The 25,534-nt window shown below is 40.7% G+C and overlaps 2 protein-coding genes across 5 annotated transcripts in view; one reads left to right on the plus strand and one right to left on the minus strand.

Moving 5' to 3' along the window:
• Positions 1–566: 566 nt before the first annotated feature.
• On the minus strand, positions 567–8,718 carry kcna7 (potassium voltage-gated channel, shaker-related subfamily, member 7). Of its 3 annotated transcripts, none has more exons than XM_083931945.1 (4): positions 8,543–8,718; positions 8,142–8,163; positions 7,002–7,746; positions 567–3,887 (listed from the first exon to the last, which is right to left on the minus strand). In XM_083931945.1, the coding sequence occupies exons 3-4, from the start codon at positions 7,683–7,685 to the stop codon at positions 2,964–2,966; spliced, it is 1,608 nt and encodes a 535-aa protein (XP_083788071.1). In that variant the 5' UTR covers positions 7,686–7,746; positions 8,142–8,163; positions 8,543–8,718; the 3' UTR covers positions 567–2,963. The 3 variants fall into 3 exon arrangements, with proteins under 3 accessions (XP_083788071.1, XP_083788069.1, XP_083788070.1); XM_083931943.1 differs by lacking the exon at positions 8,543–8,718 and adding an exon at positions 8,379–8,520; XM_083931944.1 differs by lacking the exon at positions 8,543–8,718 and adding an exon at positions 8,349–8,503.
• A 2,869-nt stretch (positions 8,719–11,587) lies between these two features.
• LOC310959611 (branched-chain-amino-acid aminotransferase, cytosolic-like) overlaps positions 11,588–25,534 on the plus strand; it is a 31,383-nt gene continuing 17,436 nt past the window's right edge. Inside the window, exons 1-8 of one of the 2 annotated variants that reach the window (XM_083931037.1) lie at positions 11,588–11,698; positions 11,793–11,831; positions 12,914–13,011; positions 15,639–15,705; positions 15,796–15,887; positions 17,301–17,405; positions 17,513–17,580; positions 18,837–18,933. In XM_083931037.1, the coding sequence (XP_083787163.1) occupies positions 11,617–11,698; positions 11,793–11,831; positions 12,914–13,011; positions 15,639–15,705; positions 15,796–15,887; positions 17,301–17,405; positions 17,513–17,580; positions 18,837–18,933 (648 nt within the window). In that variant the 5' untranslated portion in view covers positions 11,588–11,616. Of the gene's footprint in view, positions 11,699–11,792; positions 11,832–12,913; positions 13,012–15,638; positions 15,706–15,795; positions 15,888–17,300; positions 17,406–17,512; positions 17,581–18,836; positions 18,934–22,936; positions 22,983–25,534 lie in introns of those variants that run through there. The other variant, XM_083931036.1, reaches the window with a different exon arrangement.

Here is a 25,534-nt window from a genome sequence, read left to right on the forward strand (position 1 = left end):
TTAATTGACTTTCATTTATCAGTTTAATTTCTTGTCGGACTTGACAGCAAATTTATCGTGATCGGATCAAATGTCAGGCGGATTAAATCCATTTTTGTGACTATTTCCTTTTGATAAACTTTAAATACAATAGGTATACATTTGAGTTATATCAGTTGAATAAAACCTTAATTACTAGGTAAAAACGGACTAATTCCAACCTAATAATGTAATTGATCTGGGACTGCTAATAAATAATTTTTCTTGATTAATCGTTCTGTCTATTAAACGTCTGAAAATAGTGCAAATATATCTAATTTAAAATAATATAAATCAGACAAAAGCAGCAAAATATTTGACATTTCTGCATTGAGGACAACTTAAACGATTTATGGATTATGAAAATAGTTGCCAATGAATTGTATCTTAATTAACTAATGAATTAATATACCTATTGTTTCAGCTATTAATTAATTAATGATGTTATTGATTTATAAGTTACAAGCTTCAGAGCATAAGTGTAATTGATCCCTGAAAAACACACACATTAACACACACTCGCACAGAGTTAAAGTCATAGGTTAAAGTACTAAATAACAATAAATTGTATTGAAAAACACATAATCTAATAGTACATTCTTTAACGTATAGTAAAAAGTCATAATAACTTGACCCAAATACATTGAAAGTTTTGTCTGCTACAAGTTTGCTATAATAAGTCTATGATCAATCATGTGGGATAACAAGGAATGAAAACAACCTAACGAAAGTCATCTGGATCATCATGTGGCATAAATGATCATTAGAAGAGGAAAAATGTTGCATTTGTTACTCCGAAGTCTTTCGTGTCACATGAAATTGACTCCAGGAGTGAGACAGATGCCCTGGTTTGAAAACATAGTCTGACATCTAGAGGCGAGACCGCTCATCACACGCAGCAGAGTGCAGTTCTCACACAGAGCTTTTCTAACCTTTATTCAAAAAGACGTGCTCCTCCAGCATGCATTAACCTCTAATAATACTAATTATAATAATAATAATAGTGTCTAAACACCTCATGGTGCTTTTAAAATCGTTAGATACGAGCACACGTCGTCACGTTCTCCCAGAGTCACAGCGAGTTATGGGCCAGAATTCAGAAATCCATGACCGGAGTGATTAAATATGATCTTTAAGACATATATGTACATTTACACGTCTGTCCTCAGGATATATTCAGGTCACAAGACATCCACACAGTCAAAAACAACTTATAAAAGTACATTACCACTAAAAGGCTAATCTCCACACAAGATCTTTGTGTTGTATTATAACATTCACTGTCCCTTAATGGTTGCAGTCAACTTGAATCCATGTCAATTAAAAAAGGTTGAAATTGTAACAAGAATGCACAAAAAACACATTTTCTGCTTTCTTCTTATCCATTTTCTCTTTTTATCTTTTACGAGAAAAATTCAAACTTAGCACATGAGGAGGAGTTAGAGTTGGTAGAAGTATATTAAAACAACAGAGAGGTGTCAGGAGTGTTACAAAGGCTGAAACTGTCTTTCAAACCTACAAATGTTGAGTGTTTTAAAGCCAGACTCAGGGTTTAACCCCACTTTAATAACACATCTACTTTAGTGTAAGACAGAGAGTTATCTGAGGGAAAAAGTTCTCGTTAACGTGAGGACCAAGCTTTAAAGTATCACCACAGACTCGGACCATCAGAGTACAACGTTAGTAGACATGTCAGCTGTCCCTGGGCTATACGGTCTCTGACCTGAGATCAGCTTTCGCCGCTCTGTATCTGTTACACCGCCGTATGTAACTTTGGACCAACTACATCAACTCCGTCCACACCACCGCCGCCATGCCGATGAGCGATCTCTTTGTAGTCCGTGTCAGCACGAGATTACAGCGCCGCATTTCTGCCATAACTCTGACCAATTCAGGGCATCAACACCTGCACGCTCACAGTATGTGCACAGCAGCTTCTGCAGTTCAACAACCATCAGATGAATGTGCTGTCAATGCATTTCCTGCATGCAGCACTTGCAGTTATTGAACGTTTTACATTTGAGATTCTTGCAGTGCAGAGACGGGCACCTCATAGGTTGTTATACTTTTCTCTGTTTCAAAGTCACACATTTTTGCATTCCTCAAACATCCCTCCATCCAGCCGATGGAAACATACTCCATCTGCTGCCAAATAAAGACGATTTTTGACCTGCTTTCTAAGCCGCAGTGCTTTTATTTAGCCAAACAAAGATGTCGGCTGGTAGAGTCACTCCATAATTTTGGAATCATTTCTCAATTATTCATATATCGTTTGTTATAAAATTCAAGGACGTAAAAACAGTTTTAAGTCTGTCTGTAGGCGGTGTAAAGTTTCTAATAGTACATTTATACTGACTGAATATATACTTGGGTTTAAATCAAGGTTTTCTTTCAGTGAAATTCCTCATTTCCTCATATTCGACGCCACGTTACATTGTAATTCCGGGAAACTTCCCATGAATTTCATCCATAAAATGAAGCGCTACCTGAAATTTTTATTATCAAGGTACTTTTAATGATATTCTCATTGCCCAAAACCATCAAGAAGGCACAGAATGTCACTTCTGGCATCCAAATTTGTTTGGCTTAAGAAACAGAGTTGAGTTAAAATCTACTTTATTGTGCAGCAGGTGAAACATTTTTTTATTGTAGGATTCTATCTGGACACGTCTCTAATACAGCAGTAAATTTTGTCAAATCGCAGGATGGAGACACACAATAGACACAGGTGTGAACGGCCATGTGTCTTCTTTCCACTTGTAGATGTATAAACAATGAGTCAAATTTAATCAAGCAAAAGCCTCAAATGTAACAGATTAAAGTTTATATCAGTGTAAGTCTTTGTGTACTTGTGTACTGTGTTTTCTCTTGTATCACTCTGCCAATATCTTTCCAACTCTTCTTTTCTTGATCGAGGCAGTGTTTTATGTCCGTCCTGCTCTCTGTCAAACCTGAGTGACCAGAGGTTCTTTGAGGTAGAAGTTTATCCCTCTCTGATCACCAGCTTGCCCGGCACAAAGCCCTGCAAGGAGAGTCCCATTGGGCGGATGGCCCCTGCTCTCCTGCCAGTACAAGGGTGCGTTATCGCCCATGTGTTCATACCCCTCGTCCATTCCTTCCTCATCTTCCCCCTCTTCATCGCCCTCTCCATCCCAGAGCGATGTCGAGATGTGGTTGTACTCGGTTGTGTCCTCGCACTCCATCTCGCGGTGGTAGAAGTAGCTGAAGTTGGACACAATGACGGGCACCGGCAAAGAGATGGTGAGCACGCCGGCGATGGCGCACATGGAGCCCACCAACTTCCCCCCTACCGTCTCTGGGTACATGTCTCCATACCCGACTGTAGTCATGGACACCACAGCCCACCAGAAGGCCTCGGGGATACTGGTGAACGCCGTGTTGGGACTGTCCACTTCTGCAAAGTAAGCAGCGCTAGAAAAGAGTATGACTCCGATGAAGAGGAAGAAGATGAGCAGGGCGAGCTCCCTGAGGCTGGCCTTCAGCGTCTGGCCCAGGATCTGGAGGCCCTTGGAGTGACGAGAGAGCTTGAAGATCCTGAAGACCCTCACCAGCCTGATGACCCTGATGAGGGCGAGGGACGTGGACGGCTCATCGCCCTTGTCCTTGGCCAGCTCCGTGCCAAGGGTGACGAAATAGGGAATGATGGCGAAGAAGTCGATGGTGTTCATGATGTCTTTGAAGAAGTGCACCTTGCTGGGAGCGCAGGTGAATCGCACTATGAGTTCAAAGGAGAACCAGATGATGCAGATGGTCTCTACGATGAAGAAGGGGTCCTGGAAGGGGGTGAATCCAGGTGGGATCAAGATGGTTTCATTCGCTATGTTGGGGTGAGGTATGGTGGTGAATCTCTGTAAAGGATGAAGGTGGGAAAGAGTTTAAAGGAGTCAAAGCAATTCTATCATCTGGTGTTTATCAAACATGAAATATGAGAGTAAAGGGGAAAGGTAAGGCTATAATAAATATCTCCATGGAGACGATGTTCACAGGAGAGTAAACTGAGAGGAAACAAGGATAAGTGAGAAGCGATTATTCTGAAAGTTTGTCCTCAGCACATTCGGAGTATGACACCTGTCATCAGGATCTGACGGAGCCTGTGAGATCTGTGATACGGTGCTAACTTTTCTCTCCTCTCCATTTTCACTCCACCAGCTTTTCCTCTTGGACTTTTTATATAAATCAGTTTCTCTATATTTAAACACACACACACACACAATAAACATTAAGTTCATGTGACGCTGGGTTCCGTTACACCCCAGACCCGGGCACCGCAGAGGCATCCGACACTTCTTTTGACCCGCCCACTTGTTTTTTTCTGGGAAGTAGGTGCAGGTTTAAAATGGTTGGGCATTAGTGTCTTTTAACAAGTTAGATAGAGTTACTCAAAGCTTCTGGTGGCCTCGCAGGACATATTGTCCTCAACACTTCATGTATTTATATGTTTATATGTCTCTTTACACCAAATAAACCATTTATAAAGTTAAGGACTGACAGGTCAGATAAGGTTGCATTTAAATGGGTCACTTCTCACCTAAGGTTATTGCAACTCAATGCGACAGACCTGCATGGACATGGAAAACTATGATCTCAATGATAAACATATAGAGAACTGAACATTATAATCTGCGAAATTTGTGTCAGACCTGTTGCATTGGATTGCATTGGATTGTATAGGCGTACCTGTGTGTTAGCCATGCTAGCGGTACAGCTAATAACCATATCAATGTTGGTCTGCCTGTTGGCTGCTCCACCATTTTGGATCCAGACTAATATATTTCAACCATTATTGGATGGATTCCCTTTAAATTTTGCAAATGCGTTCATGGTCCCAAGAGGATGAATGTAGCGCCAACAAAATCCCATCAGCCTCATCTGTTTATGTGTGTTATGCTAATTTGCAAATGTTAGCATGTTAACACGCTTTACTAATAAGAAGGTAAGATGGTGAGCATGGTAAACATTATACCTGCTAAACATCCACATGTTAGCACACTGGAGGTAGCATTTAGCTCAGTGTAGCCTCACAGAACTGATAGCATGGCTGTAGACTCTTAGGGTGTTTTTACACATGTAGTCTGTTTGCTCAGCTTCAAATCATTTCATGAGTTTGTAAACATGTTCCTCTTTTTATAGTACTAATATACAAGTTAACCAAAATGCAAAACCACCAACCACTTGGGAACATTCACTCTGCTATTGGTCAGATGTGTCCAGAGCAGGAGCAAGAAAGTAAATACAGGAAGTTCCAGACGCAATATTCTTTTCTCCTAGGATGGCCAAAGCACGCCCCAGTCTACTTTTCCTCTATTCTTCTGTCTCTGATTGGCTTACCCTGATATTCTTATCCTAACTTATCCAACCAACGAAGACAATTAGAGGCAAAGTAGGGCCTCATGCCTTCGCCATCCTAAGGGGAAGAAATTCTGCGTGCTCTGCCGCGTCCCATAATGCAAAGCACACCTGGAGCCGTACCAGTACACCTGGTAGTTGGGTCGGATCGAGGTTTGATCATGTTCCCGCCACAAACAAGCCGCCCCAGAGTTTGTTTGGGACCGGAACGAGACCACCTCCTCAAAGGGTCTTGGTGGTGTTGTTTTGCTCTGAATCTAATTAATGTGTTCACACCTGCAGGAACAAACTGATTTTACCTGACTAAAACGTTTTTTAAAGTACGCAGGGCACCCCGAACAATCTCTTATTCCCCTCGATTAGATTGGGATGATGGTACAGATGGCATTTCCTCTTCCAATCAGATTCCAGGTTATATTTTTGACATTTCATGATTTAAGTTGAAACCATGATCCATTAGCCATTTAAAAGACATGCAACGTGTCACCAACAACATCCATGCATCAGAATCAAACAAAACATATCTGCTTGGTTAGATTTTTACCACCATCTGGGGAGTGAGTGATTGCGTGGGGACGGCTGTGCGTAAAGGTTCTGTAATGTTTGTGTACCGTCCAAAGGCGTCAAATGCCCCGATCAAATGAGCATATCTGTCTATGTATGGAAGTAACGGAGCGGTGTTGGTGGTGATGGGGAACGTAAATCCACCAAAGTGCCACCGCGGTGTCACTTCTGCTGCCCGAACCTCCAGAATCCACCTCGTCTCCAGGCTACAGGAGGCTAATTTCATTTTGGGGCGGTCATCAGAAATGGTGATCTGCTAGCCTCTTTTCCATGCTGTTTTTCCGTCTGTAGCCTATGAGTCACGCCGTTTATTAATACAGACATCGTTTATGTGTTGATGTGCTCTTAGGGTTGTCCTTCCTCTATATATAGCTCTTTAGATCTCCAGGGGGTAACGTGAGACAAGCTCATCTCCTTTCCTTTCCTTCACACTTGCCTCTTTACCTCTAACTCATTGCTCTCTCTCTCTCTCTCACGCTCTTCTCAGTCCTTTTGAAGGATCTACTCCACCTGAATGTGCTTTTTGGCTCTGGCAGTCGTCCCCAGTGGCCGACAAGGCGTCTCATCTCCACAACATAAACCTCCAACCTCTCTCTGTCTGCCCTGGTCTTCCCTTACTCTTATTTTACCACCAGCGTCTAACTGCCCGTCTCATCTTTTCTCATTCCTTCCCTTCAATCTGAATGGATCAGATTTAACGACTAAGTCCAAAATAATCTCAAGAAAAACCTCGCCTTCTCTTCTCTGATTGCTGCCTTTGCTTTCCGTTCCCTCCATTCCTGATTCTTTACTTTGATGTTTCCAGTCATCCTCCAGTTCCCCCCCCTCAGTGTTGAGAGAGAAGCCGTTTTCACCTCACGCCGCTGTTTTATGTTTGGCAAGGTGACATCTGTCAGCACATGTTGTCCTTCTATGTTCACCTCATCACTCCCTCGCTGTGTTAACCTCTGTTCTCTTCGCACCCTGTCAGCTACCCTCACTTATCTGCTTGTCTCCATGAATAACCTCCATCTGCAGCCTTGTGTATCCAACTCATGCAAACCCATCCTCACCTCCCTCTGCTCCTTCTCGTTCCTGAACTCAGGCAGAGTCTCCAGGCAGAAGATGAGAATGGAGATCACAATGACCATGACGCTGATGATGGCGATGATCCGAGCTCCGCCGGACGACTCTGGATACTCAAACAGCATCCAGAGGCGACGCTGCAATTCATTCGTGGGTAAGGGCCTCTCCTCCTCCTTGGGGAAGCCTTCATCAGCTTTGTAGCGGTCGATGATTTCCTCTCCGAGCTCGTAGAAGCGAAGCTCCTCCAGGAACATGTCCAAAGGGACGTTGTTGGGCCTCCGCAGCCTCCCGCCCGACTGGTAGAAGTACAGGATGGCGTCGAAGCAGACGCGGCTCCTGTCCAGGAAGAGTTCGTTGCGCAGAGGGTCGTAGTAGCGCAGGCGTCGCCGGGGGTCACCCAGCATGGAGTCGGGGAACTGGGCGAGGGTGCGGAGTTGGGTCTCGTAGCGCATGCCGGACACATTGATGGCCAGACGTTCGGTCAGAGCCCAGCCGGTCCTCCACTTCTTGGCCTTTCCGCTCGGCTTCTTCCCGTTGCTCTCCTTCTCCAACTTGTTGTGTTTTTCTTTGGTCCACTTTTCTTCATCCCCGACCTCCTCAGACGTCTGTTTCTCTGTTATCTGCCCTCCTCCTCCTCCTCCTGTACCTCCTCCTTTGTCCTGATTATCCATCTCTTAGTCTCTGTTTCTTTCTTTATTGTGTTTCCTTTCTTACTTTTCTTGTCTCTTCACTCTGGGGAAAACAAATCAAGGTTAACCTGGCTATGTAGAAACAACATAGGGAAACATGGGTACATAAAAGTGAAAATATAATGAATGCAATGGCACATTTTCTCTCTTTTGCATTTTAGCCGTCTTGTCTACTGCACTTAGCACTTTCTTGTTGAGCCCTTTGGTGCGGCTCAGCTGTTTGTAAATGTGCTGTATAAAACAAATTTGACTTGACATAAACACTTTTTAATCACCATTTTTTATGCATGGAGAAACATAAAGGTTATAAGTATTAAATTATGGGACAATTTTGTCACTTAGCTGTTAAATGTTGTCATAAAATGCACAGACATTATTATTTCCACCAGAATATTTTGGAACCGATCGATTAAATATTTTAAAAAATCAAAATCTCACCTCGATTTTCCCTGTATTTCAGCTGAGGATGACAGGAAAAAAATACATAAAAGAGTGAGTAGAAGTGGGCTACATTCAAAATAATGAAAATGTTAAAAAAAACAACAGCAGAATGTGTATAAAAATGCCCCCCGTTTTGGCATTAATTAGCAGATTTATGCCATTTTCTTAACCTTTTTCCACCATATTCTGTACTGTAAATAATACCATGCAAAAAGCTCCATGCATGCTCATCACCAGTTCATCGCCATGTCCAGTTCACCCCGTAGAAACCTCCTCTCACCAGAGCCGCTGATTCAGACTAATCACACCATGACTCTCCTGCTGTACCTCCACCTCAGGGTGCCTTTTGGGCTGCCCCTTCCCTCCTTCTGAGACACTTTGTGTATCAATTCCCTCACCGTAATGTCCGGATCACCCCTCCTCCATATTGTCCCACCTTCATGTGTCACGTTTGGGAGAGGTTGGGGAGGAGGCAGTGTGAGCAGCGGCGTTAATCTGCAGCAGCGCGGGTGAAGTGAAGATAGTTCAGCTTGTTTGTAGGTCACTCACGGCCTTCACTTGTTGCTCTCTCTCACGCTCTGTGCACCCTCGGGAGAATGCTGCCGGGCCGAAATTCAATCTTTGATCCTCTCGTCCGCCAAGAGCACTGCTGCCTCTTCTGCCCCCAACAATCCTTCCTGCCCGAAAATGTCAACCTCGTAACCCCCCGTACTCTCTTAAACATACTGTACATGTTTGCACGCATGTTTGCACATGAACTTACTCTCACACAGCAGAGGCCAGAGCGATTTAGGAAAGGATTTTCTTTTTTTTAAAGGAAAAGTTGTGTTACATGATGATGAATGAGACCGGAGACATGCTGTTAAGGGTTTTTCTTTGGTTTCTGTCGCCTCTTAACTGCTTCCATAGCTCTGCTGTCATAGTCTCCTTTAAGTCACATTTGGCTGCTTTACAGCGGCTGCAGAATTGTCCACAAATTTAAAACACGGCAAATGAAACTTGACCTGTTAGTCCAGACTTCATCTGAATCCAACTGTAAAGTCTGTCTGCCTGTCTGTCTGTCTGTCTGTCTGCCTGCCTGTCTGCCTGTCTGTCTGCCTGTCTGTCTGTCCTGAACATATCTCGAGAACTGTTCCTCCAATCTAAGTCACACTTGATGAGCATCGTATTTGATCCTGTGAATGTTCTCATTTCTCATCGTTATCCCCAAATAACAACATAATAAAGCAATATCGGTCAAAAGCAACTGGACTGACCGATATTGCTTTGGGGACATCGTATTTGATGCAATTTCTTCCAGACGGTGGCGCTATAACAATGAAAATGAAGTTTTGGCTGTTACTTTTGAACCATACGTTCAGTGGATTCTGTAGGGTGTGTTATTATTACTAATTTGGAGCAATCTTCACCCATTTTGGAGCAAAACATCTCTGGACCAAGCCGGAAAAAGTTACATTTGTTCCATAAAGTTTTGCTGTAGTTGGCCCTCAAAGTTTGCACAAACGCTGTGGATTATATTACAAAATGTCCTATTTTCTTGACACTTTGTGCTATTGCAACCACATTTGTTGGACATAAGGTGTGGTGGTTAGCACTGTCACCTCACAGCGAGAAGGTTCCAGGTTTGCATCCCGGCTGGGGCCCTTCTGTGTGGAGTTTGCATGTTCTCCCCGTGTCTGCATGGGTTTTCTCCGGGTTCCTCCCACAGTCCAAAGACGTGCACGTGTCCGGTTCATTGATGACTCTAATTTGCCGGTAGGTGTGAATGGTTGTCTGTCTCTGTTTGTATCTATGTGCCCTGTGATAAACTGGCGTCCTGTCCAGGGTGGACCCCGCCTCACGCCCGATGTCTGCTGGGCTCGGCTCCAGCCCCCCGTGACCCCGACAGGGACAAACGGTTGAAGATGAATGGATGAATGAATGTATTTGTTCCACAGTGGGGAAAGTTTCAGTGTTACAGCAGCAGAAGAGGATAGTGCAAATAATGAAAGCATCAATAAAAGATGCAACATATTGCCAATGTAAACAGAAAAAAAGCTCACAGCCCTTTATGCAGGTATGACTGTTCTTCCAATACCTCAGGAACTGTTCCTCCAATCAACACTCAGCAGGTGTGTTGCTGAGGATCCAAGAGAGAGCAGCGTCGAGTGTGAAGTAGATCGGACGAGCGGTTCTTGAAACAATACAAGGGGACAAGCAATGAAACAGGAATCTCAACTCATTTAAAAAGTTTCTCAGGGCTCATTTTTACTCCCTGATCTCCACCTGTTGAAATGAGATGACCTGTTGATGCATGAATGTGTGTACGTGTGTGGATGTGTGTATAAGTGTGTATTCTGTTTTTATGCACTGCACAGGTACTTTTTTTTGTTGAGACCTGGTTTGTTTTTTTAAAGCACTATAAATAAATTGACCTTGATAAATCTGTGTGTGGTTATTTTAGACTCATCATGAAATCTACACTCAAGCACCTGTGTGTGTGTGTGTGTGTGTGTGCGTGTGTGTTTGTGCGTGTGCGTGTGTGTGTGTGCGTGTGTGTGTGGAGGACTGGACATACTTGTACTTAAATTCAGTGACCTGTAGGTATTATTTTTTATGTAGATTAATTTGCATATTATTTTCTCAATTAATTGATAATTGTTTGCTCTATAACAGTAAAATGTGTGTGTTTACGAAAACTCAATGACGTCCTCAAATGTCTTGTTTTGTCCACAGCTCAGATATATTCAGTTCACAGTCATAGAGGAGCAGAAACACCAGAATATATTAAGGCTGTAATTTTGGGCTTTTGTTCTTAGAAAGTGACACTCAAGCGTCTGTGTGTGTATGTGTGTGTGTGTGTGTGTGTGTGTGTGTGTGTGTGTGTGTGTGTGTGTGTGCGTGTGTGTGTGTGTGTGTGTGTGTGTGTAGTAAAAACTACAATCCCCATAACAGGAAAAAAGGGGGGAAAAGTGATTAGAAAAAGTCAACATGTCAAATTTAAATCACAAAAGATCAAGTGTGAGGTGTGTGTGTGTGTGTGAGTGTGTGTGTGCGTGTGTGTGTGTGCGTGTGTGTGTGTGTGTGTGTGTGCGTGTGTGTGCGTGCGTGTGTGTGTGTAGTAAAAACAAGTTTGCAAATGATCCCTTCGGATACTCTGAGTCACTTCTAGTGACTTTTCAGGAACATTAACTTTTTCGGTACATTAAATAAAAAGAAAACGTTAAAGAAATCAGAATATGGTCTTAACTCAACTTAACTTAACTTAACTCAACTTAATCACGTTTGGCGAAATGCTCCCACAATAATCCCCACTTTTTTTGCCAGTTTTTGAGCGAACTTTGTTATTTCCCAATACTACCAACAGCACCTGAACGCAGCAGAGTAAACCCCATGATTTAGTGAAACTTTGAACCTCTCACGTGCAAAATGCGTGATGCATGCAAAGGAAGAAGAAGTCATTGACAGCAGTCTCGTGCAGATAGTGTTGCAAATGTCGCTCCGGTACAGCAACAAAGTTGTCATCGTGACCGGAGGGTCCAAGGGGATTGGCAGAGGGATTGTCAAAGTGTTTGGTAATTATTGTTATTTTTTATTATAATATAATAAAGTGGATTTGTTTGTGATCGGAGCAGAAACACTGAACACTTTGCATGTTTTTGCTTTCAGTGGAAAATGGAGCCAAAGTGGTGTTTTGTGCAAGAGGAGGTTAGTAATTCTTTTTTTTACCCCCATTAAATTAATTAAATTCTGTTTAATTTAAAAACTGTGATGGGAGACGTGTGTTTGACTGATATGATGCTTTTGAGATCTTTAACTTTAAGTAAAAGTAGAAAAAACTGTCCAAAATTGAATATATATATATAAAATAAATTAATATAAATGGTCCTTATGTTTAATTAAAGGTCAGTCCATTCAGATTATATTAAAATGTAATTCTGTGTAAAATCATCCCATGGTCTTTTTTGGCACTTACATTCATCGAATAATCCATGGTGGCAGTTTTTAAATGAGAAATCCGGTAAAGTCGCTAACATTCGGACCTGGGTAACACTGATTAGCTCGGGGCAGTACGGTGAAGGCATTCAAAGGTCTTTTTTAACCACTAATACTGCTGAAAATAAAAGCAAACCTCTGCAGCCGCATGAGAAGAGTCCCTACACAGAAAACAAAGCTCCAACGGTCTCCTTCCTTTGGGATTGACTTTGGTAATCCACTTGAATGGACTTTACTATGAGAGGAGCTGGTACAGGGGCCAGTAGGTAAGTCTTTCAAACACTCTTTTAATAAACTCTGGGTTCACTAACTATGTTGTTGGTGCTTTGTTTTGTGTGTAGGGACTCTTCTCATGCTGCTGCAGAGGTTTGGTGTTATTTTGAGCAGTATTAGTGGTTAAAAAAGACGTTAATGCCTTCACCGTGCTGCCCCGAGCTAATCACTGTTAGCCACGTCCGGCTGTTAGCGACTCTCCTGGTTTTCTCTATTAATACTTTATACACAATAAAAACTGTCTCGGTGGCTTATTAGATGAATGTAAGTGATAATATGATCATGGGATGATTTTGCGCCTGAATTACATTTTAAGTTGTACAATCTTACACTTATTTTTAGACTCTAAATATATTTCAGGGTTTAACAAGTGTAGTGTAAGTGACATTCATTACAAAAAAGCAAATACAAATGGGTGAGGTGTTCATAATTTTGTCATTATCATAATAATGTTAAGATTGCTGCCTTAAAACTGGACATTAACGTACATTCAAATGTAATATTCCAATATAACGACACAGGTGCAGCAGGCGAGGCTCTGGAGACAGAGCTAAACAAAGCAGGACCCGGCTCATGCAAATTCGTCACATGTGACGTCTCCAGAGAGGACGACATCCAGGTGATGTGTACCTTTATTGGTTTATACTTTATACTCATATTAAAGTTATACATATATATATTACAGTTCTGTTTATATAAAACCAACGCAGCCATGATCACAAGACCTGCGTGAGTTTATCAGCTGATTTACCACGATACCAAAAGATTCAAAGGTCCAGATGACATCTCTTTCTATATTTATGTATATATATATATACTGTATATATATATATATATATATATATATATATATACTGTTTATTGATATAGTTTATTCATTTCATCTCATCTTCAACCTCTTATCCGGGGTCGGGTCGTGGGGGCACCAGCTTTAGCAGGGGACCCCGAACTTCCCTTTCCCGGGCCACATTAACCAGCTCTCCCAGGCCAGTGTGGAGATCTAATCTCTCCACCTGGTCCTGGGTCTTCACCAAAGGCCTCCTCCCAGCTGGACGTGCCTGGAACACCTCCCTAGGGAGGCGCCCAGGGTTCATCCTTACCAGATGATCCTGAACCACCTCAACTGGCTCCTTTCAACGAAAAGGAGCAGCGGCTCTACTCCGAGTTCCTCAGAAAACACATTTCGGCCGCTTGTACTCGCGACCTCGTTCTTTCGGTAATGACCCAGCTTTCATGACCATAGGTGAGGGTAGGAAAGAAGATTGACCGGTAGATCGAGAGCTTTGCCCTCCTCAGCTCTCTTTTCGTCACAACGGTGCGGTAGAGCGACTGCAACACCGCCCCCTGCTGCTCTGATTCTCCGGCCAAACTCACGCTCCATCGTCCCCTCACTCGTGAACATGATCCCGAGGTACTTGAACTCCTTCACATGGGGTAAGGAGTCATTCCCTACCCGCAGTAAGCAATCGAATTTTAGAAAAAATGATTCTAACAACCAATATAATACTAAACCTAAACCAAAAAGAGGTTCATTTTATTAAGTAAACTTAAGTAAAGTTTATTTCTCTAAGTAAACTTTATGCAGTAAAATACTAATATTAATGAACCGTAATGTACATATTTTAATAGTGCCTGCTTTTTGAGTTTATAAAAGTATACTTTTAAGTATAAGAGCAGTAATAATGGTGTAGTAATATCTGTGAAGCTCTGTTTATTGAATTCATTTGCCTCTAGCTCCTCATATATTCTGCATTCACTGAAAAAAATAACTTGTAGGATTTACTTAATAAAATCAATTTGCACTCAATTTTTCAGAATACATTTTACTGTTGAATATCTCAGACAATATCAAGCGTGACGTATTTGCCTCTTAACGTAACATTTGTGAAGAAATGAAGTAAATGATGCTTAACTATGTTCAACTTTTAAGTTATATTGATCTAAATTCACTAAGTAAAGTCTAAAACATGTTATTAGGTAGTTTTTAGTACTTTTATTTACATTTTGACATGTCCAATTACTTAGTTGTATGCATACTACCTTTCTTTTGCACTGTAATGATGCTCACATTGAATATTTTCATCGCCGTCAGCACAGGTGCAACTTTTAGTGAGTCAACAAACATGCACTAAGGGATTCGTCCCACCCAGGTCACGAACACTTGGAATTATTGCCCTCAGGCAGACGCAGACGTTTCAGGTCTCTAAGGGCGCACTCACACTGTCCGTGCGTCCCGTGCCCCGTGCTTTAGGGTACTTGTCCCCCCTCCAGGCCCGTTTGTACTCACACTACCTGGGACTCGGCGAATGCTTCTTGCTGCCTATACGTCATCACACCGTAACGCGTCACACGCATTGATTGACGTCATCGCGATGCGTCGCTTTGTTTACAAATCTTTCCGTAGACCTCGGAGTTTTTGTGCGTCTTGTCGACTGTTTTTGAATCTTTTCATCGACCAAATCTGCAGTAAACACTCCACCTCCGCATCACACCAACGTGAACCTTTCGCCGCCATTGTTTTAAAAGCATCTTTATTTACCTAAGGACATATCTTATACCACTTTGAGGCTTTACGAAACATTATCTGTCGTGAACATGCATGAATGAATGTCCTTAATTCGGCGTCTGTGGCTCAGGGAAAGAGTGGGTCGTCCTCCATTCGAGAGATCGTAGGTTCGCTCCCCCGGTCCACATGTCGAAGTGTCCTTGGGCAAGACACCGAACCCGAATTGCTCCCCGTGCTGCGCCTGGGTGTGTAAATGTTGTGTGAATGGTAAGATTAGATTAGATGGTATGTAGATGTCCACTGCCATCAGTATGAAGGCGCTTTACCTAACACGCGCATGTCTTTGGACTGTGGGAGGAAACCGGAGAACCCGGAGAAAACCCACCCAGACACGGGGAGAACTTGCAAACTCCACACAGAAGGACCCCAGCCCGGATTCGAACCAGGAACCCCCTTGCTGTGGGACGACAGTGCTAACCACCATTCCACTGTTCCGCCCACAAGTCTATTTATATATTTGAATTTTTAAGAGTTATTCTCACTTAGAACCAAAGAAGCTTTTGTGCTGTTTGTGTTTTTATCCTCTCACCTGCTAAAACTAACTGCTGTTCAACTTTGAACATGTGAAAAGTTGAATTCGTCTCCACTCAGTTGTGTGTTTGCTCTCCTGGGTGAGGCTCTTTCTGTGTTTGGAAAGAAACTTGTTTTCTTGTTTAAACGGTGTAATTGTCTCACCGCAGAGATTGATCGCAGTCACAGTGGAGCTCTACGGACACGTCGACTGCCTGGTCAACAACGCAGGGTGGCGTGAGTCTCAAACTCTTAACCTTTCCCTCCGGCACGCGTGTTGATGAGGATGTTTCTGGTGGGAAAACTTGATTTATCTCTTTTTTTCAGATCCGCCTCATAAACCGACAGATGACACCACCGCAGAGGAGTTCAGGGACCTGCTCAATCTGAACCTCGTCAGCTACTTCCTGGCTTCTAAAGTAAAACTTCCTAAAAATGACGGATCATTTATTATTATAACCTTCCAGAATTCAGCTCTTATTTTTGATTTAATCCTTTATTTATACAAGTCGTCTCATTGGGCCTCATTAGTAAAACATCACAACTGAATACTATTTATTATTATTATTATTATTTTGCATTATTATTATTACTCACATTTTATTTTATTTAGATTTCATTATTATTACTTTATTTTTTAGTATTCATATTTTATTTGTATTTCTATATTTAATTATTATTTAATTTAGATTTTATTATTTTTATTTTTATTTTATTAGTATTCGTATTTTATTTGTATTTATATATTATTATTATTATTTCATTTAGATTTTATTATTTTATTTTTTAGTATTCATACTTTCTTTCCTTTTTTTAATTACTACTTTATTATTATTATTATTATTATTATTATTGCTGTTGTTTTTATCATTATTATTTTTAAAAAGGCAGGGACATCTGAGATGACTGGAAGGGAGAAGAGAAGAGACGGTCCCCAGCCGTAAATACAACTTTATTCATAATAAATTTAAATCTTAAATTTAGAAAAGTGTCCATGAACTGAAACCCTCTTTTAGCATGGTGTTAAATTGTAATAGTTTGTGTCGGAAGAAGTTTTCAGATCATTAACATTAAAGTAAAAGTACTAATGCCACACTGTGAAAATACCTTTAAGTCCTCATTGAAAATAATATTTAAATACAAGTTAAGTATTATCAGGAAAAGGTTCTAAAAGTACGAAAAAAAGTAAATAAAACCTAAAAAAAGAAAAAACACCCAAAAAACTCAAAATGATTCAAAACAACACGGAGAATAACTTGAACATTTAAAAAAAATAAATAAAACAACTAGAAAACATCATATTTTATCAAATCTCCTTATGTTTTTAATGCAAAAATCTTAATTTACAGCTGTCAGATTCAATTCAATTCAATTTTATTTATAGTGTCAAATCATAACCAAACACTTTACAGAGTAGGTAAAAGGTTAAAAATAAATAAAAAGTAGATTTAGTACATTGACCTAATTCATTTAAAATAAAAAGCAGATTTAGTACATTAACTAAATTCATTTAAAAATAAATACAAACGTAGTGAAGTAAAAAGAAGACTTTTCCCTCTGAAGTGTCCCATGAAAAGAGTAGACTCAAGTAAAAGTACCGCAAATTTGTACTTTAACGGTACTTTATTAATCCCAGCGGTGAGTTTTACCGATGAGATAAAATCAAAAAAACGATACGATACTTCCTCCAGACCCCCAGTTCTGACACAGACTGGTTGCACTGGTTTCCTTGCTTCCATTGACTTCCCTCACACACACACACACACAAACACACACACACACATAAATGTATAAATGATCTTTGGATTGATCGGACGTCTCACTCCCTTCAGTTTGCGTTACCGTACCTGCGACAGCGTCAGGGAAACATCATAAATGTCTCAAGTCTGGTGGCAACCATCGGTCAGAAAGATGCCGCGCCGTACGTCGCCACCAAGGTGAGTTAATCCTCCAGTTATTATTATTATTGTTATTAGTTTTATTACACATTAAATCTCATGTGTGGACAGAGAAGACTGCTGTAAAGTGACCTGTTCTCCACCAGGGGGCGATCATCTCCATGACAAAGGCGATGGCTGTGGATGAGAGTCGCCACAATGTGAGAGTGAACTGGTGAGTCAGATAAAGTGTGATTCACGTGACCTTTTCATCTGGGACTTCGTGGGGACAAGTATGTGGGTCGTCCTCCATTCGAGCGATCGGTGGTTCGATCACATGTCCACTGAACCCCGAATTGGTGCTGCTCATGGGTGTGTAAATGTGGTGTGAATGGTTAGATTAGATGGTCTGTAGATGTCCACCGTCAGTGTGAATGTCTGTGTGAACGGGTGAATGTGACAAATACTGTGACAGCGCCTTGAGTAGTCAGAAGACTAGGAAGGCGCTATATAAGTACAAGTCCATTTACCATTTACTAGCACAACAATGTCAAAATACTCCATTATAAGGAGAAGATGTGTCATCAAAACCCCACTCAACTGAAGAACTAGTACCTCAAATGTACTTGAACACAGCACTGGAGGTACTTTCCACTGCTTATTGATTTGAAAACTGTAAGATAGCTCTAGTCGACCCTGCCCGTTTCTTTGTTCTTCTTCAAAAAAGCTTGAGCAGCACATCTTTAACCCCCAGTCTGCTTTGAAATCTGTGTTTGCAGAGACTTTGCTGATACAATATACAGTAACTACCTTGTGTCTTGTTTCTGTGCTCACACCCGCCACAGTGTTTACCTGTGACTTGAAACTGTCACCTCAGCAGCCTAAAACATTTGCACAGTGCTGTTTATTGTAATCATTATCAGAATAGTCACTGATTCATTTGTCTTCATTGATCATTTCTGCATTAAAGTGTTGAGATAATCCTTTATTTGTCCCACAGTTACAGCAGCAAAGAGGAGAGCGCAAATAACGAACGCATCGGTAAAAATATAAGATAAAGTAAATATGTGAACAGTAAAAAGCTAACAGTGGAAACGTAAAAATGTAAAATGTCAGTAAACAGCTTAAAAAGCAAGTCAACAATTAAAAAGTCGCAGCAGGGAGGATCATCTGTGTGAAATATCTGCACTTTTGGTTTTGTAATCAAACTTTACATCATCACTCAGGAGCTGGATTATACAACCCATGTTTTAAGATCTCAATAAGGAAGATTTATCGTCAAAACTATACAAAAAAGGACTATTACGTGTTATTATATGCTTACAAACTGAAAAATTTGAATCATTTGGACAACGTTTTATGTTCCGATCCTTTTACGTTATGTTCATTTGCAATATAGTTCTTAATAAAACATTTGTTTTTGATTCACACAGGAGGTACAACAGATCTAACTGCTCTCTCATCGAATTACACGTCTTCTGTTTATCGCAGCATCTCTCCAGGGAACGTGCTGACGCCTCTGTGGGAAGACTTAGCAGGAAAGACTCCAGACGCTGCAGCAGCCATCAAACTGGGAGAAAACTGGCAGGTTAGTCATTTAAGGGCGCACTCCCACTGTCCGTCCGTACCGTGCCCCGTGCTTTAGGGTACTTGCCCCCCCCCCCCCCCCCCCTCCAGGCCCGTTTGTACTCACACTACCTGGGCCTCGGTGAATGCGTGTACGAGCACGAGCGTGCGCACGTGTACGAGCACGAGGCCTACGGCGGTTCTGACGTCATTTTATGTGCGCCTGTTGGGACATAGAAAAAAGAAGGAGGGACCATGCACGGACATTTAAAACAATGGCAGCGAGAAGTTCACGTTGGTGTGATACGGCGTGGTGACGTATAGGCAGCAAGAAGCATTCGCAGAGGCCCAGGTAGTGTGAGTACAAACGGGCCTAGGCCGTGTGGGGAGAGGGAGGGGGGGACATGTACCCTAAAGCACGGGGCACGGTACGGGCGGACAGTGTGAGTGCTCCCTAAATCATCATGATGTAGCCAACAGTTCCTGCAGCATTGTGGTGTTAATGATCCCAACAGCCAAACACTGCGGACGCTCTATTGGGTTGTAAATGTTAACGCCCCCAATTCTGAGTTTCTACGACAAGCCGTTTTTTTACAGCTTTTAAATTACAGCTGTCTTTTCATCCCAGTCAATGAAGATATTTTATGGGTGGCACACTAAAGAGGAGACACCAGACTTAAGCCCTCAATCACAGCAACTTCCTTTGAGATAAATAAAGTTTTATCTTACCTATTAAAGAGTCTCAGCGTACGTCATTATTCATAGTGGAAGAGAGAAGGTGGATTATTTTAAACACTTTCTGTTCACTAGTTTTTCCAGTTATTCAGGTAGCTAGCTCAGCGCCCGTTCAGTGCGGCCTAGGCCACACAAACCCGAGTAATGTCAAAATCAAACTTTGATGGCCCTCGGTTAAAGAAGAAATTCCTGTCCACCCCACCGGTGTGATAAAAAAAATTTCCTCCCACATGAAACCACAAAATCTGTCGAGGCCTCGTGCTTTACAAAAGCCCACCTCTCCCAAATAGGCTCGGTACGGTTGCACTCACACTGGTGAAACGAACTAGACTTTAGCCGTGGAACCTGTTTGGGCACGGTATGGATGGACAGTGTGAGTGCGCCCTTAGTGGTTAAAAAAGACGTTTTATTGCCTTCACCGTACTGCCCCGAGCTAATCACTGTTAGCCACGTCCGGCTGTTAGCCACTCTCCGGATTTCTCCGTAAATAGTTCGTATACAAAAACAACTGTCTCGATGTCTTATTTGATGACCGAATTTGCCGAAAATGACCCCGGGATGATTTTACACGGTAGTTACGCTTTAAAACACAAACATGAACAGAAGGAAGTTCAAGATGCAACGCGCTGTTGGAACGTGAGAGAGAATGAGTTGAACTGACACGTTTCCTTTGGTTAAAACAGCTGCTGGGACGTATGGGGACTGAGGCCGAGTGCGGACTGTGCGCCTTGTACCTGGCTGCTGATGCGACGTTCTGCACCGGGATCGAGCTGCTGCTCAGCGGCGGAGCTGAACTCAACTACGGCATCAAGAGTCAGATCCCCTCCTGACCGTCTCCACTGTCTCCTCGTGTCGCTGCAACAGCCAGTTTAACAGATGAGATCGTTTAATGCAGATTATACACACATGCATGCTCAAAAGTATGGAATCTGCTGCCACAAAAAGTCCATATTTCCTGCGATATTTTGTGTTTTTACGTTGTTGAAAGTCCACTTAATGAAGGCTTTGCTTTGAACCATCTCCGGTAAAGGAAACTTGAAGCTTTGCATCAAAACATGTGCACATGTAAAGATGAACAGGTTCCTGTTTCCTGTTTATTGTCACTCCGGTTATACAAGTGAAATCTTGTGAAATATAACTTGAACAAAAGACAAAGATCCCTGGGAAGCCATGAGCATTACCATTAGCTAGCTAAGAAGCTTAATTTTTAAGGACATAAGGGACGCACTTTTTACTTAAATAACCTCCATTTATGTTGATTTATTTTGATTGGATGACGCAGAAATTTGAGTTGTGCTTCATGAAGGGAACTTCCTTTGCAGCGGATTTTATTTGTCAGGCCCGGAAAAGAAGGCAGAATATTTTACTTTAATAAGGAGCTGTAAAATTAACGTGTAATTAAATGTAATATAAATGTAATGTCTTGTTAAACCCATTAAGGTTAGGCACTTCATGTGCATGACACTAAGATAAAAAGAAGCAACCGATCAGTGTAACAGGACATTTAAAATATAATAAAATAAAGAAATTGAAGAAAACAACGAAAGAAAATCAGTTAATATACAAAATATAAGAAGCAATAAGTACATACATATAGATATATTCACAGAAAGTCCATTTAAGAAGAAGAAGAATTACTTTATTAATCCTGCAAGGGGAAATTCAATTTTTTCACTCTGTTATTATTCCTGTTACACACTCACAGGCCCGAAATACACACACATGCACAAACAGGATCTATATACATGCAATTAATGGAGAGATGTCAGAGCGAGGGGGCTGCCAATGGATCGGCACCCCAAGCAGTTGGGGGTTCGGTGCCTTGCTCAACAGCACCTCGGCAGTGCCCAGGAGATGAACTGGCACCTCTCCAGCCACCAGTCCAAGCTCCATTCATGGTCCACACAGGGACTCCAACCGGCGACCCCTCCGGTTCCCAGCCGAGTCAACTATGGACTGAGCTACTGCCGCTCCAGAACCTCTTTTTGAGGCAAAAACGGTTTCAAATAATACATTTGGCGTCTGAATTATACTCTTTTTATCCCTGTTGTATGTGTCACCTATCCATAGTCGTAAGTTAACCAGGTAGCAGTCAGAACCACATAATAAATGTATTTTGAAGAACTAAAGCCGTTTATCTCCGCTCTTTTCAAAACCACCAGACTCCATTGACAAAAACAGTCATTTGACCTCACAGAACACAAAGCTGGGTCAGGACCCAAAGAACGAGGTCGCGGGTTCAAGCGGCCGAAATGTGTTTTCTTTTGTTTATTGTTATTTAAAAATAATGATAAAAACACAGGGAAATGTGAAAAATATAAGAACAGGAACAATATATACATATATGAAAAAAATAACAAAATAAACACAAGGAAATGTAAAAAATATAAGAATAACAGGAACAATATATATATATATATATATATATATATATATATATATATATGAAAAAATAACAATATAAACACAGGGAAATGTAAAAAATATAAGAATAACAGGAACAATATATATATATATATATATATATATATATATATATATATATATGAAAAAATAACAATATAAACACAGGGAAATGTAAAAAATATAAGAATAACAGGAACGATATATACATACTTTCTAAAGTGTTTTAAATTTACACTAGGCGAAGAGGAAAAATAAAAGTATTGCACATTAAATTAGGTTGTAATTAAAGTTGAATTAAAGGTTGAATGGGATCAAATTGACCCTAAGGAAAACAGGAGGGTTTATTCAATAAAGTAAAAAAAGTGACATTGCATTCATTTAATTGAACAAACTGACTTGTTCTTCTTATTGTTGGTTGGTATCAGTTTGCTATATTTTTTTTTTGCCTCCTGTGTAAGGAGATCTGCACCCTCCCCACCAACCGACCAATCAGCATCGACCTTTTTAACCTCGAATAACCTCCCCCTTTTTATATTTATTTTTTTAGCCTGCTGCTGTCAGCCAATCAGATGTGACGCTTTCGTCGCGCCCCCAATGACTTCAAGAATTCATTATAATTACTATCATTAAAAAATAAATAAATCCCACTAATTAACTCATCCAAAACAGCGTAAAACAATTTAATTTAATTTCTAATTTATTTATATATTTAAAAATAATAATAAACACCAATAAAACCGTTTAAATGTGTGTATAAATAAACTAAACAATATAAGGAAGTTTTTTTTTTAAACTGGGAGGTTTCAGCCGAGCAGCGTGTCATGTTTCAAAGCGGAACCCAAGTTGACTTTGAGCCGGGGTGCTTGTTTCCACACGAGTAGTAATCGCGTCGATCATCGTTACGTAGCGGAGATGGCAGCGCTCCGAACGGTGAGTTCACTGACTGATGTCCATGCGCCGTTTATTGTCTGTTTACGGTCCCTGTCCGGGTAAATGATTGATTCAATAAGCGATAGGAAAAGCTGGAGTTTAAAGGGAACCATGAGAAAACCTGGTTTACACGGACCGGTGTCGCGCCAGCACCGGGGCGGGCAAAACAATGCAACATGGAAAGGTCATTACACCAAACCCCATGCTAAAAATGTGGGAATTAAGCTTAATTTGCTTATCAGCTAAAAAAATAACGCGGTTAAAACACAACTGAAGACATGTTGTCAATTTAAATGGTGCAATAATGAATTCGGCACATATTAAATCACATTTATATCTTCATTTATGGGTAAAATTAGTTATAGAACTTCACAAAGGTAACCACTTTCCACGCTTTTTATGAAGCTAGGTAAGTTAGTTTGATAACTGGTAGATTATAAGTATGCCGAATTGAAAGAAACACCCATCTGAGGCAGAATATGTCACATTTAAATGTATATAAATGTGTATTTTGGGGCATTTTCTTCTGTGATTAAACAGTTTAGGCTACGTTGCTGTGTTAAGGCTGTGCACAAATGCTAACAAACATTTGCTAATTCTTTAATTTCAGACTGACTGTGCCTCCAAATGAACAATAAATACATAAATAATGCATCAGATTTACACGTGCATGTCACAAACTTCACAGCAAAAACTCATGATGGCAATAAAAACAGAACTTGCATTTAGATCTTTATTTATGAGGTAAAATAAGTTTTAAAACTTCACATATGTAACCACTTTCCACGCTTTTTATAAACATAAGTAAGCCAGTTTGATAACTGGTAAATTATAAATATGCCTAATTGAAAAAAACACCCATCTGAGGCAGAATATGTAACATTAAAATGTATATATGTGTATTTTATTCCCCTTGTGTGCTTATAATGCGCATTTTCTTACAACTTAAGCTAAGATGCTGTGTTAAGGCTGTGCACAAATGCTAACAAACATTTGCTAATTCTTTAATTCCAGACTGACTGTGCCTCCAAAAGAACAATAAATACATAAATCATGCATCAGATTTACATGTGCATGTCAAGTAAAGTCATGTAAAGACAGAACTTGCATTTAGATCATAATTTATGGGGTAAAATAAGTTATAAAACTTCACATATGTAACCACTTTCCAAGCTTTTTTTATAAAGGTAAGTAAGTTAGTTTGATAACTGGTAGATTATAAGTATGCCGAATTGAATATGTAACATTAAAATGTATATATGTGTATTTTATTACATTATTGTGCATAAATCATGCATCAGATTTACACATGCATGTCACAAACTTCACAGCAAATTATAATCAAAAACTCATGATGGCAATAAAGACAGAACTTGCATCATCCATTCTACAAAGCACCCCCACACACACACACACACACACACGTGGTGGGCTCCTGCACCCGAGTCGCTGTGCAACTTTTTGCTCTTCTCTAAACCACGGCCTGACATATGAACACATGCCAGCAGCCACATTGTGAATGCAACTGTTATTATCAAGCACAACCTGTTGTAACAAGCAGTTAAGTGCGTGGACAAAAGAGTTTTTATATGTTTAATTTTGCCTTTGTTATCTTGAATGATGAAAGATGTCACAGCAGGTAAAAAAAAAAGAAGAAAGAACTGGCATGAGTTTGCTTTGCTTGCTGTGGTTCACTTGTGTCATTGTCAGCCCCACCGGTTGCAGAGTGTTTGCAGAGGAGCCTGCAAATGTGCCTGATTCTAATTACAGTGCAGCTGCGTCCTACAGGCATGTGTTACTGTTTCCATACTGTGACCTGCAGGCAAAGCGATTGGTGCTGAGTCACACACCCACAAACACCCAGTGTCAATGTTTGTTGTCACCTGGAAGGGTAGTAGATTATATATGCAATATTTAAAACAATAGTTGTCTGTTAAAGAATTTAGAGGATTTTTGTTATAGATGCACTGATCCAGTTTTTTCCGATCCAGTCTGATACCGATACCTGGGCTGAGCGTATCGGCCGAAACCCGATACCGATCTGATCCTACTGTTGAATGAATAAACCGTATACTTTGCCATGTGAGTGAAGGCATCAGGCTTGACATAATCATTTAGCCTTGTTACAAATGAACACAGGATGAATGTACTTAATATTATTTATTAACAAATAACAGTGTTTATTAGCAGCAACAAACACATAAAAATCCTATACTGTATTGTTTTATACCTCCCTTGTGTTTTTGTAAGCTGCTGGAAACTCAATTTCCTTGAGGGATCAATAAAGAGAAGTCTAAGTCTAAAAATAAATAAAAACACTTCCATGTAAAGTGCAAACAGATATTTTTAAATGATATATAAATCCCTAACCGGTGTGCAAACATAGAACTGAAGTGATCGCTGTAACTGTGTTGCTGTGTATTATATTAATAAAAAAGAAATGACTGGATCCGAATGATGGATCGACCTCATTCATCCGATATCCGATACCCAGATCAGATACCCGACTCTGTGCGTCTCTAATTTCGATTATAAAGCAGGTGCAGGTGTTA

Source organism: Echiichthys vipera (genome assembly GCF_963691815.1).
Source record: "Echiichthys vipera genome assembly, chromosome: 17".
NCBI classification, from domain to species: Eukaryota; Metazoa; Chordata; class Actinopteri; order Perciformes; family Trachinidae; genus Echiichthys; species Echiichthys vipera.

Excerpts from the sequence above, each read along its gene's own strand:
- kcna7 (XM_083931945.1), bottom strand. The coding sequence starts at position 7,685 with ATGGATAATCAGGACAAAGGAGGAGGTACAGGAGGAGGAGGAGGAGGG. Across the intron at positions 3,888-7,001 it reads ACGAGAAGGAGCAGAGGGAG|AGATTCACCACCATACCTCA; the intron begins GTGAGGATGGGT and ends CATCCTTTACAG.